The sequence below is a fragment of the Petaurus breviceps genome, unplaced genomic scaffold (assembly GCF_028583685.1).
Source record: "Petaurus breviceps papuanus isolate PSGF00001 unplaced genomic scaffold, PetGlider_PUasm1.0 90977, whole genome shotgun sequence".
Classification (NCBI taxonomy): Eukaryota; Metazoa; Chordata; class Mammalia; order Diprotodontia; family Petauridae; genus Petaurus; species Petaurus breviceps.
In genome coordinates, this window is record NW_027187391.1 from 12,601,897 (window position 1) to 12,616,202 (window position 14,306).

The 14,306-nt window shown below is 35.2% G+C and overlaps 1 protein-coding gene across 6 annotated transcripts in view; it reads right to left on the minus strand.

Annotated features, from left to right (window-relative positions):
* Positions 1-14,306, minus strand: part of EYA4 (EYA transcriptional coactivator and phosphatase 4) — a 335,518-nt gene that overhangs the window by 170,180 nt on the left and 151,032 nt on the right. For all 6 annotated transcript variants that reach the window (XM_069077351.1, XM_069077350.1, XM_069077346.1 and 3 more), the window contains exon 3: positions 3,610-3,659. In XM_069077351.1, coding sequence (XP_068933452.1) covers positions 3,610-3,659 — 50 coding nt within the window. The remainder of the gene's footprint in view (positions 1-3,609; positions 3,660-14,306) is intronic.

The following is a 14,306-nucleotide window of genomic DNA, read 5'->3' on the forward strand; positions in this document are numbered from 1 at the left end:
GAGATATTCCCCCACTTTTCCTAAGTCATCTCTTCCTTCAAGGTTTAATTCATGTACCACCACCTATAAGCAGCCTGCCCTGATCCTCATGCCTTAACACATTTTCTCCTTCTTCAAAATTCTTAGGATAATCTATGGATAATATCTTTGCTATTACCTTCTGTCATATTCACTTGGTTCATATCTAGGCAGTTATTAGATAGAATATTGGAGTTGGAGTTAGGAAGAACTGGGTTTGGTTCCTTCTTCAGACTTACTATCTTTACAACCTTGGGTAAGTAACTTAAACTCTAAAAATGGGCATAAAAATAGCACTTAGTTGCCAGGGTTGTTTGGCAGGTAGGTGGTGCAGTGAATAGGCACCAGGCTCGGAGTCAGGAAGCTTCATCTTCCTGAGTTCAATCTGGCCTCAGAAACTTACTATCTGTGTAACCCTAGACAAATCACTTAACCCTGTTTGCCTCAGTTACCTTATCTGTCAATGAACTGCAGAAGGACCCTAGTATCTTTGCAAAGAAAACCACCAATGGGGTCACAAAGAGTCAAACTCAATTAAAAAATGACTGAACAACAATAGTGAAACAGCATTGTTGTGAGGATCAAATCAGATAAGGCATATAAAATATTTTTGCAAACCTTGAAAGTGTTGTAGAAATTGTATTGTTGTTATTATTGTTATTGTCTTAATTCTCTTGCCCTAACCTAATTTGCCCTGAAGTAGAATGTAAGCTGCATGTTACATTTTAACCCCCAGTGCCTTGAACATAGTAATAAATGTACTCGCCTAATAAATATTTGTTATAAAAAAGCAACAAATAGTACAGTAGAAAGAGCAACTGAGTAAATAGCAGCATGGATACTGGTTCTAGTACTGGCCCTGTTACTTGAAGAGCACTGTGTTTAGGCAACCCAAACTCCCTGGCCCTTGGTTTTGTCATCTATAAAATGGGAGGATTAGGAGGTCCTCCAAACTGTTTGCAGCTGTAACATCTAAATGATTTTAATCTAATGACTTAGATAATTGGGTTGCCTTCAAAATATTTGAAGAAGAGATTAGACTTGTTCTACTGGACTCTGTAAGTAAAATAATAAGGGACAAGGATAGAAGCATCTGGCTTCAAAGAAAGAAAAAAAAATTCCCAGGTAGCCATCCCCAAATGGAAGGGGCTCTTCCTCACTAGAGGTTTTTTGTTTTTGTTTTTGTTTTGTTTTTGGAGGGGGAAAAACAGGGCAATTGGGATTAAGTGACTTGCCCAAAGTCACACAGCTAGTAAGTGTTAAGCATCTGAGGCTGGATTTGAACTCAGGTCCTCCTGACTCCAGGGTTGGTGCTCTATTCACTGTGCCACCTAGTTGCCCTTCACTTTGAATAGAGGGATTTCCTGGTCAGATATGGGTTGGTCTAGATGGCCTCTAAGTGCCCTTTCTTTTCTGTGATTCTGCAATGCAGTTCCAAGCTTGCTAAGTGCTTGGGAATGATCTCACCAACTCACTGATTTAGGCATGCAGAGTCCGAATTAAGTCTCATCAACCTGGTTGGGATCCAAGTTAGTGTAAGGACCCGGGATCACTCTCCTAAATCACAAATTCTTTGTTTAACCCACTGAGTCATACTGCCTTTTAGAATGAAGTAAAAGGATCTCAGATTTCCTGGGAATGTAACTGGTGTTCAAGAAGTCAAAGTTCCTTGTTTATAATCTATAATACCGAGAATATATGAAGGCCAAAAGTCTCATGATTCTGATAATTCAAAGCAAGGGGTCTAACGTCTGACTCTCCTACTCAGTGCACTCCAGTAACTATTCTATTGCTTCTAGGATCAAATGTAAGTTCCTTTTTAACTTCTGAAGCTCTTGACAGCCTAGTCCTAATGTACCTTTCCACTCTCTCTTACTGGACTCTACAATCTATCCCTGGTGATCTTCCTGTTGCTCTTTTCATGTTATACTGTATATCCCATTTCCATTCCTTTGCATTAGTTATCCCCAATTCCTGAAATATGCTCCCCCATTATCTCCATCAGTCTCATTAAGCTCCTTACTTCCTTAAAACTTTGCTGATTATAGCTTCTTCAGAAGCCTTTTTAGTGTCTCCACTGATGGTGCCTTTTCTTTTTCAATTAATCTTATATTCATTTTGAATATTCTAATTCATGTACATGTTGTCTCCCTTATTTGGATGTAATCTCCTTGAGGACAGGGACTGGATCATTTTGATCTTTGTAAAGCCAGCACTTAACAAAATCCTTGTTTATTGATTGATTGAATGAATAAATGAAATCATACTGATATTGTATATACTGTATCTAATTTTATTAGGGACATTTTAAAATGAAGAAGTTCAAATTAAATAAAGTAGGTGATTAACATTTTTAAACACAAAATTCTATTTATACAAGGTTTGCTAATACTGAGAGGTACTTGCTTATCTCTTAAAAAGTAAGTTCATGGTCATTTTTTTAAGTAACTAATAGCTACCTAGATGTCTTAGATCAATTGTGTGCCAATACAGGGATAGTTTCAATGATTAGGCTGCAATATTGTATTTCCTAATATGCTAGAATTCTGAATTAAGAAATGGTCAATTACAGTTCTTGGTTGTGTAGCTGGTCTCAGAGACAGAATGATCTGGCTTCACGTTTAACTCTGACACAAACTGTGTCATATCAAGGAAGCCACTCTGTCTCTTTAGAGACCTGGAGAAATTCTTTATGGTTCTAGGCCACAGAATGGTGACTACATTGATGGAGGAGATTTTTTGCTGGGGGCTCCCAATACCAGTGAAACCACACACATACACACACACACACCACTCCTTCACATAGATTTGTCATCATATCTATAACACTATTGTAATAAAATATGATATGACATACTATCATATATATGTATATTTTCTGGAAGAGTGTCACTTAGAACATATGGTCAATTTACTAAAAAAAAAAAAAAAAGAAAACACACACACACACAAAATATGGAGGAAGTTCCTTAATCTCTAGTTCACTGTTGGTTCTATGGTTGCTATTCCATAGGCCCCACATGCCAATAGACCCCATATGCCAACTTGATATATATTCATTCTAAATTTCTTAACTTTGTAATTTAAAAGTGCTTTTAAAATTTAATAATATTTGAAGAAAAACAAGTGATTTCAAAGTTTTATTTTCTTAAAAGTTTGTAAAAATATTAAATACTTCTTAAAAGTAATTTTAACTCAATCTTTCAAAATACATTTTAAAAATTATCAATTTTTTTTTACTAATTAAAGAGGTAAAATACACAAGATCCTTACAGGAAGAGTAATCAGTACTACTAATATGCATTTTCCTTATTCCCGGATACAATATTATGGTAATTTTCTTTCAAGTAGCACCAGTGATAAATTCCTACTATCGATGTGAAAATTTACCTATGTCCAATGTGGAGTCCCTCTCATTATTATTTGAATGATTATGCCCTTTCTATTATGCTAAATAATTCCTATTTTTAAAACTTCAAAAAGAACCTGATATTGGGTCACCTGATGTTATGTCTGCAGACCAATTTTTTTTTAAGGTTCTTAGTTTCCCCCACATTTCCTCAGTTCAGCATTTGCCTCTATGGACTGTACCTGGAATTCTGAGGCTCTGAAACATCTGTTTCTGTGCACGTTTTCTTTACCTGCGAGGAGAAAGGGATTGCTAGTTATTCTCATATGAAAATACAACTTCCTCACTCTCAGTTCACACACATACAACGCTTAAAGTGGATATAGCTTGACTCACCCTGATCTCTATAAAATACTTCCCGCATTTTACAGCAGCAGTATGCAGTACCAAACAGTGTGTTTCATTATTATCCCATGAACAGCTGCCAACTGCACTTCCCTAGACTCCATTAGTATGTAAAATGTTGAGCTAAAATAGCTTGGGAGTAGTCTCACTAGGAACAAAGAAACCAAAGAGCCAGGTTTCTCCACTTAGAAACTAGAAAGCCATACTGTTCTCAATTCAGTAAAGAAATATTTTCCCAATTGATACTGCTTCTGTTTCCTGCTAAAACTCACAATAATAAACACCAGATTCTGGGGCAAAGTGCAGTGTTAGCTAAATAATTCATACATTAATTTTCATTTTCTGAATCCGGTGACTATATGTTTCATATATTTTCTCAGCATGTCAATTAAGTTCAGGTACTGAGTGCAGACTTCTCACACATATTTGCAGTATATTTATGCAGGCTATATTTCAGGCTTCAAAAATTCAGCTTTGGAGATGGTTAACTGCTGGCAAAAGTTAAAGAATGAAAACATCTCTCACTATGAAGTATTATATAGCATTGTCCATTTCTGGACAACAGGATATAGAACACCATCTAAAATGAAGGCAAGATCAAATTCATTTTGATCACAAGCAACTTTATGGCAGGATGGACAACGAACTGAACTTGGGAATCAGGAAACCAAAGGCCAAACCCCAGCTGTGTGACCCATGAATAAGCTGCTTGATTTTTCTAAGACTCAATTTCCTCAACAATAAAATACCAAAATAAACAAATATGCAAAGTTCCCTGCAAATATTTTTTGGGAGGAGGGAAGAGAAGGCAATTGGGGTCAAGTGACTTTCTCAAGGTCACATAGCTAATAAGTGTGTCAAGTGTCTGAGGTCACATTTGAACTCAGGTCCTCCTGACTCTACTGCCAGTGCTCTATTCACTGCACCACTTAGCTGCCCCTCTCTGCAGATCTTAAAATTGTTATATAAATCTTATGCTGTTGATGATATAATAATTTTGAAACAAAAGAACGAACCATGAAATGTTCAATATATTTTTCTTCTTTATTAAATTAAAGTCATTTTTTTCTCATTGCAAAATAATGGGTACTGGAGATATCAAAAAAGAAAAAGGTTAGTGCCTGCCCTCAAGGAATTGATAATCAAATTAAAGGATAAAACATGTAAAAGAAAAAATAAACTATAAAACAGTAAATAAGGTAAGTGAGAATGCAATACGTTTGTAGAAGGGAAATCAATAACAAAAAAGATATTCAAGGGAGGAAAGATAATTTCTAGATTTGGGTATCTTTTTTATTTCAGATAATTGATCCTTTGAACTCAATTTGTAAGATCAGAAGTATCAAGGTCTTAAAATGTAAATGCATGGTTAATTTTTTTTAAATCCTTATAAAATTACTCTCATTTTTATAGTACTTTTTAAGGCTAAAAAGGCATTTGTCATGCTTTATTTTGTTAGAATTTTCAAGGTTCTACATGTATTATCGCTATTTTATATATGAGAAAATTGAGACACTATGAGATCAAGTGACTTGTTCATAGTTATATAGTTACTAAATATTAAATGCAGGATTCAGTCCAAGATCACTCTGAGGCTCAGTTTTCCAATCTGTAAAATGAAGATGACCTCTGAAAACTCTTCTAGCATGAAATTTATGATCATACAATTCCATAATTTTTCCCACTACGGCATAGCGCAATTTTATATACTATAGACAATAAAATATGTATAACTACATAAAACATGCATACATAACATACATATAACCACATATGTATAACTACATACATACATACTATATAGATGCATTTATATTATACCTATAATATTTGTATGTAATAATAACTATTATATATATTCAATATATATATATTCAATATATAATAATATATATTCAAAATATGTGTTGTTTATATGCTATTTTCAGATTTGTATATCAGTGTATATGTAATCTCATTTGATTCTCCCAACAACCTTGTGAGGTAGGTGCTATTATTACCTTCATTTTACAGATGAGAAAACTGAGGCTAAGAAAGATTAAGTGATTTTCCCATGTTCAAAAACCTAGTAAGCATTTGAAATAGCATCTGAATTCAGATATTACTGAATTCAAGTCCAATAATAATTATTTCTATCATATCTATTATTTCATGGTTGTGTATATACATAAGCATATATGTACACACATATGTGTATCTGTATATATGTATCTATGAATATATGTATGCATGTGTGTATAGAAATGCATATACATGCATCTGTATATATGTATATAATCAGCAAGAATAATAGTAGAGAGATAAATGTGGAGTTAAGAAGATTTGGGTTAAATTATATCTTTGATATCTACTAGCTGGCATGTGATGATTTCTAAGTATTCTTAACTCTCTAAGAGGTTAGTTTGCAGAGAAAGCACTCATTCACATTGGTAGAGAAAGTTCCTTGTGGGAATAATATAATAAAACCAGATAATGATAAAAACAAAGTATTTATTTATGTGTGCATACATATAGGTGTGTTTATTGTGGTGTATATATACATGCATGTATACACTTTTGTATTTATGCATGTATATAGAAAGGACGTAGGAGGAGGGGAGAGACAGAGATAAAGACAGAGAAAGGAGGAATGAGGGGAGAGACAGAGACAGAAAGACAAAGAGAGAGAAAGACTAGAGGAGGGGCTAGGTTATAGTGGATATAGTGCTGGGGCTGAAGTCAGAAAGACTCATCTTTCTGAGATCAAATCTGACCTCAGACACTTAATTAGCTGTGGGACCCTGGACAAGTCACAAGGTACCCCAGGTCCTCTTCTGTCAAATGAACTGGAGAAGAAAATGGCAGACCACTCCAGCATCTTCGCCAAAAAACCCCAAATGGGGTCATGAAGAGTTGGATATAACTAAGCAACAAAAACAAATGTGTACAATTTATGCATGCATATATGTAGTAAAGACATGTTTTTAAAGTTCGGAATTTCAAAAGGCATGTTTTTCACAAAACAAAAGTAATTTTAGCTTAATAAAAAATATGTGTTGTTTATTTTCAAAACAAGCCCAGGCACTATCCCATATGTATAGCATCTGTTCTTTTTCTCTCTAACCATTGCTCACTTCTGTTCTCCATGAAAATGAATGCAACAAACATGAGCGAATTAGTTTATCTTCACCGTGAACAATGTTTCCTAAAAGTCTTCTCCTGGCTGGCATTGCCCTGGAGACCCTAAGAAAGGAGGATACACAGTACCACTGCAAGTGCCAGTTGCTTTAGGGGAAGACAGCAAATACCACCAAAATATCAACTACGGTATAGGTTTCATATTAATTAAGAGTTTGCCAAAGATAAACATAGACTTAAAGGGAAGCATACCCAAAAAACAAGGACTATATAGCAATCAATAAGCATTTTTAAATTAAATACCTACTATATAGATACTGAGCTAAGTGCTGGGGTACAAGTTCTAAAGGGAAATACTCTCTGCCTTCAAGAACTTACAATCAAATTGGGGAGATGACATGTACATATATCTTAATATATATATTCAGAATATAAACAAAATGAAGTTTGTAGTCTGGGAAGTGAACTATCAGCTTGAGAAATCAGGAAAGGTTCCATGTAGAAGATGGCTCTTGAGATGAGTCTTAAAGAAAATCAGGGATCCAAGGAGAACCTTAGGTAAGAAAAAAAGTACAATCAAGGTCCATCCAGGGAAAAGATAAGGAGACAGCAAGTGGAAAGAGGTGTGTGGCAAAGCAGTGTTGTCAGATTGTGGAGTTCATGGAGGGATGTGTTGTATAAGACAATTGCAAAAATAAGAAGGTACTGGAGTGTGAAGAACCTTAAATGCCAAAAAGGTTTATATTTTATTTTAGAGCTAATAGAGAACTATTGAAATTTATTAAGAATATGTGTTAGTGGGGTGGAGTAGAGCAGGAAGCAAGGTGAGGGAAAAGGTGATATGGTCAGATCTGTTTTTTAGGAAAATCATTGTTGGCTACTTTATGGAAAACAGATAGGGTTGGGGAGAAGCTCAAATAGGGTTGGGAAGAAGATGGAGGAAAGAAGACCAAATAGAGGCTATTTCAATAATCCAGGTCATGAGGTTTTGAATCATGGTGGGCATTGTGAACAGATCAAAAACACTAATCCAATATACAGGTTTTAATATCAACTAGAATGATGATAAGGGAGGAGATGTGAAATTCTGGAATCTGTGTAATGTTATCACTACTAGAGAAAAGCACATAGAAAAATGCAAAAGAATTTGAGGAAAATGCTAACATCTGCCAAGTCATTTATCTTTTATTTTATGTAAAGATTACATCTATGCAGAAAGATATGTTTAATTAGATATATCATTAACCCCAACAAAAGGATTAACAACTCACAATTTTGTTTCTTAATCAAAAACACATTTCATTATTTATTTATTTATTTATTTATTTTAATTTTATAAGCAATAGGGGTTAAGTAATTTGCTCAAGGTTGCACATCCAGTTATTTCTGGGTGTGGTACTAAGTATCTGAGCCCGGATTCTATCTCAGGTTATCCCGACTCTGGGGCCGGCGCTCTTACTCACTGAGCCACCTGGTCACCCCTTAAAAACACACTTTAAAATACAAATCTACCTCTTTTTTAAAGTAACTAACTTGATAGAAAAGAAAACTTCTCGAGCATCCATTTGTTTATGCTGGCATTCTTACACTCTCACTCACTCCAGACAATCTGTCAGAATCTCCTCCCTGTGATTACCATTAGCTGCCACTTATACTGTAATTTTCCATTCCTGTATCATCAGAGAGGTTATCACTGAATCTCTCAGTCATATAGAAGACAGGGCATTATGCCTCACTGGAAATGGAAACTTCACTCTTTTCAGAGTGCTTTACTGCAATAACATGCCGAGAAGGCAGTACGGGCATTTTTTTCTTCTCTTTTCAAAGGAATTGAAGGACAAGTAGCATTCGCATGAATCTCTGACAATTCTGTAGTCAATTGTACACTCCTCTGAGGGTTTTTTTCCTGTACATACTTGCATTAAAGTACAAGATTTTTGTCTCACTTTGCTGGAATTCATCCTTAAAAAATGAAATACCTTAATGCAAGAGGAAAAAAAAGCTCATGAGTCACTTCTGAATACTGCACTGTGGTAAGAGAACAGAGTTAGTGGATGTGAGAGCTAGAAGGGACACAGTTCTCTCACTTCACACTAGAGAAAACTGAGATCCAGAAATTTTGTGATTTAAGATCAAAGAGCTTGTTAATAATGGTAGCACTTGGAATAGATTCCAGTTTTCCTCATATCCAGTCTGATAAATGGACAATCAGCAATGTGTCAAAGAGATTATGAAGTTTCTTCATTAAAGAAATGAACTTGCCTAGATTACATAGTTAGATTTTAATGGCAACATGAGCAGATAAATTAAGTGGTATTTTTTTTTTCCAAAAGGGTCCCCAATAGGCTTTGAAGATTTATCTAATTAAAGGTCAAACTAAATAAAGGAAAACATAAATCTTCATTTGAAAACTTATTTTAAGTATATTCTATAATATATTTAATTCTAGTATAAATATGTTCTATTAAAGTTTTATAAAATAATTCAGTGCCTGCCTTGATTTTAGCCTTAAGCATTCATAAAATTAAGGGGGCAACAGTGGGAGATATTTTGTTTTGTTTTAAATAATAAGACACATGAAAGAGAGAGCACATGCAGTTCTGAAAAGAATGCATTGAACTCCAAACTCTCCTCTGCACTGGTGATGACTGGAATGTGGGCCAAGCAGTCTGTGGCATCTCCATATCAAAACAGACACCCTAGACAGGGCACACATTCTCAGAGATAAGCCAGAACTAGGCCATCCTCTGAGGCGAAAAGAAGAGCGGATATTCACCTGGACATTCATCTAAAGGCTTTCAGAATTTTTTTTTTGATCACACTTTCCCAAACCTTTCATCTGGCCCTTTCCAAATAAGTCACTGTATCACTGAAACAGAATTAAAAACAGGAAATATCCAATTTCTTGGTTATCCCTAATTACTACCACTTAACCATAGCATATATGTGTGTGCATGTGTGCATTTATATATGTATGTGTATATATGCACACACATTCACACATCTCTCTCTCTTTTAAGAAAGTGACCAAGTAGTATAAGCTAATTTAATATTCTTCTAAATATGTCCCGATTCTTATATTTTTCAGAGTGAGTGTAACTAATCCTTATGAAATAATTCTGGAATTCTGTATGACTGGAAAACTTTAACAAAGTCTTAAAAAAGCTTGCCAAAATGTTGTGAGACTTTCTTTTCTACTGTAAAATTTGGTGGTAAGATACAGAGAGCATACACACACATGTATGTATGTATATATAAATATGTGCTTCAGAAAGGACTGGATTAGAGAAGATCTCCTTTATGGTCCCTGATAACTGAGATTTTATGATTCTATAATTCAATGTTGAATCAAAGAGAAAAAAAAAGTTTTTATGGCATACTTGAAACTAGAGAATCAAGTGACAGGTAAGTCATATGAATTTTAAAACAATTTCAACAAGGGATGGTTTATGAATTCATTCATTTAAAAATATTTCTTTGGCATCTCATTGAAAGTCAGTGATCAGAAGGTATTTATTAATTGAGTGCAGATTGGGTACTTGGGGATGGAGAACGAAGAATGAGGAATGCAAAAGAAATAAACATTCTTGCCTTCATAGAACTGACAACTGAATTTAGAACTTAATTTTTAATGAGAGGAAAAATGAATATGGCAATATGCTTCACCACAGAGGCTTAGAAATACTAATATGTAGGATTTAAATATATATCTCTCTCTCTGTATGTCTCTCTGTCTCTCTGTCTCCCTGTCGCTCTGTCTCTCTGTCTCTGTCTCTCTCTCTCTCCTTCCCCTCTCCCTCCCTCTTCTTCTCCCTCTTTCTCTCTCTCTCTCTTTCAAAGGAAATCATTCTTAGACCTGGAAAAGTCTTTTGAGGCCATTTCATTCAACTCTCATTTTACTGAGACCTGGGATTTGAACACAGGTCCTATCATATCAGATCCTATGGCATTTCTATTACACCACAATGCTCATAGAGTCCACCTTGTTTCCTCCAATAACTGAAGCTCCTTAATTTTCATCAGTGACCATTTCATTTTTGTCTTTATTTCTCCAGAAATCTACCTCAGTGCCTGTAACAAAGTATTTACTTAAAATTCTTGTTAATTATTTGCACCTATGTTTTCCACATGTCTGTGAAGTTGGTTTGAAGGTGGCAAAAGTGGTGCCAAGTGTTACAACACCCATTTGGCAGGGCAGCCGAAGCCTTAGAAGGGCTGGGAGGGAACTCTAAAGCACTCTGTTCTCTACTCTCAGCTATCTAGTTAGCTTCCATCATGGAAGGTACAATTATTTCTGTACTTTTTTTTTTGGCTTTCTGGAGGGGAGAAGTCAGAGCAATTGGGGTTAAGTTACTTACTCAAGGTCACACAGCTAGTAAGTGTTAAGTGTCTGAGGTCGGATTTGAACTCAGGTATTCCTGACTCCAGGTCCAGTGCCACCCCTGTACTATTTTTTTTTAAGGGAAGGAAATACAAATCATACACACTTGATGTCTGAAAATGAAAACTGAGGAAAAATGTATCTTTAGTGTGGTGTTTGGGAAAATATTAACTTTGGGTAAACAAAATATGTTTTTGCTTGTTTTTGCTGTAGTTGAACATATTGTCTTATTTTAAGCTACTGTGTGTTAAAATGAAAGTAAATTCTTGTTTTCATTTCCTTCTTTCCTACTCTGGCTTCAAAGATTTTTTTTAATATTCCCTGGAAAAAGCCCTTAAATGATAGAACATCAATGTAATACCTTGAGGTATCCCCAAAGAAATCTTCTTATTGTAATTCTTTCCTCCTTATTCTTCTCAGAGCACTTTTAAACTCTCACATTTGTTAAAGAGGCATACTTTCCCATAACTACACTTCGAGAGAATAGAAAAAATGGAGACTAGGCAAAATAAAGAAAATCACTTCAAAATTCATTTCAAAATCACAAAGCCAAAATTCTCAAGTCTCCTAAGGCTATGCATTTTCAACCACAATTACTCAGATCATTCAGCCCCCAAAACCCATTTTGTTTGTTTATTACAAGTATGATTAAGGAAAAATGATCCAAATATTTCAGTTTGTTCCATTTAGTCTTGGTGGAAAGAAAAAAAAAAAACTCCTTATAGGGAGTCAGGGGATCTGGGTTATAGCCACAGTTATAGACTGCTAGAGCTGGAAAGGACCTAGAAATAATCTCATCCAAACCCCTCATTTGACAGATTATATAGTCCCAGTTCTGCCACTAACTATCTGTGAGGTCTTGGACAAGCTACTTCACCTCTCTGATGAGATAATCTCTAAGGCCCCATCCAGCTCAAGCATTCTATAATTCTACAGTTCTCAACTCTACTGAAAAGTCTCAGTGTCAAAGGGTTATAACTTTAGAATTAAAAGGACGTTAGAGGCCCTCTAGTCTAAAAGCCTCATTTTAACAGATGAAGAATTCAAGACCAGAGAAGAAGTGACTGGTCAAAGGGCACACAGGTAGTAGGCAGCAGAGGTGGCATTCAAATCCAGATTTCCTGACTCCATTTCTTGTGTGTTTTCCACTATACCAAGCTGCCTTCTTAATTCTTCAGAGATTTTAAATAATGCATCAGTATAGTGGTAAGAGAGCAGTCAGGTGGCACATTGGATAAGGTGTTGGGCTTATAGTGAGGAAGACTCATCTTCTTGAGTTCAAATCTGCCCACAGCCACTTAGTAGCTGTGTGACCCAGAGCAAGTCACTTAACCCTGTTTGCCTCACTTTCCTCAACTGTAAAATGAACTGGAAAAGAAATTGGCAAACTACTCCAGTATCTTTGCTGAGGAAAACAAACAAACAAAAACAAATGGAGTTATGAAGAGTTGGATACAACTGAAAATGACTGAAAAACAACAACAGTTTGGGCAGATACAGTCAGACCTAACTGAAAAAATGACTGAACAATAAAATCAGTGATAAAATGGATATGCAAGAAGGAACAGCCTTCCATACAATACCTATGATTTAAGTCCATGTGAAAAATATTGTCAGACTTAGTTGGAGATGTTAATAATTAATGATGATAACAATAATGATAATAAATAATTAGCTTTGAAATAGTGATTTGGACTTCATTGTCTCTTAACAATGACCTTGTGACATAAGTGATACTGAAAAAAGTGAGGTTGAATAAAAGCTTAAGTGCTTGGTTCAGGGTCACATATCCAGTGAGGGTCTGTGGTAGGATCTGAACTTAGGTCTTCCTGACCCCAAGTTCAATGTTCTTAGCCATTGTGACACCTAGATGCCTCTTGCATTAAAAGTGACCAAACTACCAAAGGATTTACAAAAACTGTTATTGTTGCCCTTCAGGAAATAAAATTATACACTGAAAACAACATACATATTCAAAGCCTTCCCATCTCTAGTTTGCAAAATGCCACAAAGGTATAATTTTGTTGTTTTATAGTATTTACTAGTAAACATTCAATATATGGCATTGTACAAACACTGAATTAAAAAAAACTTTTTATAACGATTAAAATGACTTCTTTGGAAACCATGAATTGTATCCAATCAAAAGCACCAAAGGTAATCTAAAAGTTAACAACAGAAACAAAGAGGATTTAGACAAACAGATCCCATTTGTCTCATCGATGAAATGGGGAAGAAAGGCAGGTCCTTGTTACAAGCCACTACCTAGGAAGAGAAAAAATGTCTTACCTTTATCTTGCTTGTAAAGGATGGCTTAGGGGTTGCTAGGTGGTGCAATGAATAGAGCACCAGTCCTGGAGTCAGGAGGATCTAAGTTCAAATTTGAAGCCGCAGACACTTAACACTAACTAGCCATGTGACCTTGGGGAAGTCACTTAGACCCAATTGCCCTGCCTCCCTCCCTCCGCCTCCCCTGCCCTACCACAAAAAACAAAACAAAACAAAATAATGCCTTACTTAATGAAGAGTATATTTTAATTGAAATCTTGAAGCAAAAATGCTTCAAAAACTTTGGTGACAAATTAAAAATATATATATTTAAACATTTAGACATGCAGTCAGAGTGAAATTGAGCAATGGAATAATTATCCATATACTTTCAAAACCCAAAAAGTACTCAAGGGAAATGAGTTCTTTCCCCTTCATTTGAGTTATCTAGGCTGACTGCTTACATGAATAAATGTCTAGAATTTAATATAACCTACAAAGATACAATAATACAATGCTACTTGCTACCTGGCTACCAAAGTTTTGGCAACGAGAAAAAAATAAACACCATAATAGCTGCTGCCAAGAGACAATGAAAATTGAGAACCTATCTGCCTTTTTTTAAAAAAAAAAAATCTTCAGACACTTTGCAAAAAAATTATACTTTTCCCCATAGATTTCATTTCAAAGTAGTTTTGTGTTGTCTAGTCACAGTCTAATTTTTCATTCATTCAAGAAGCATACATTTAGTTTGCTTTTCCTCTAAGG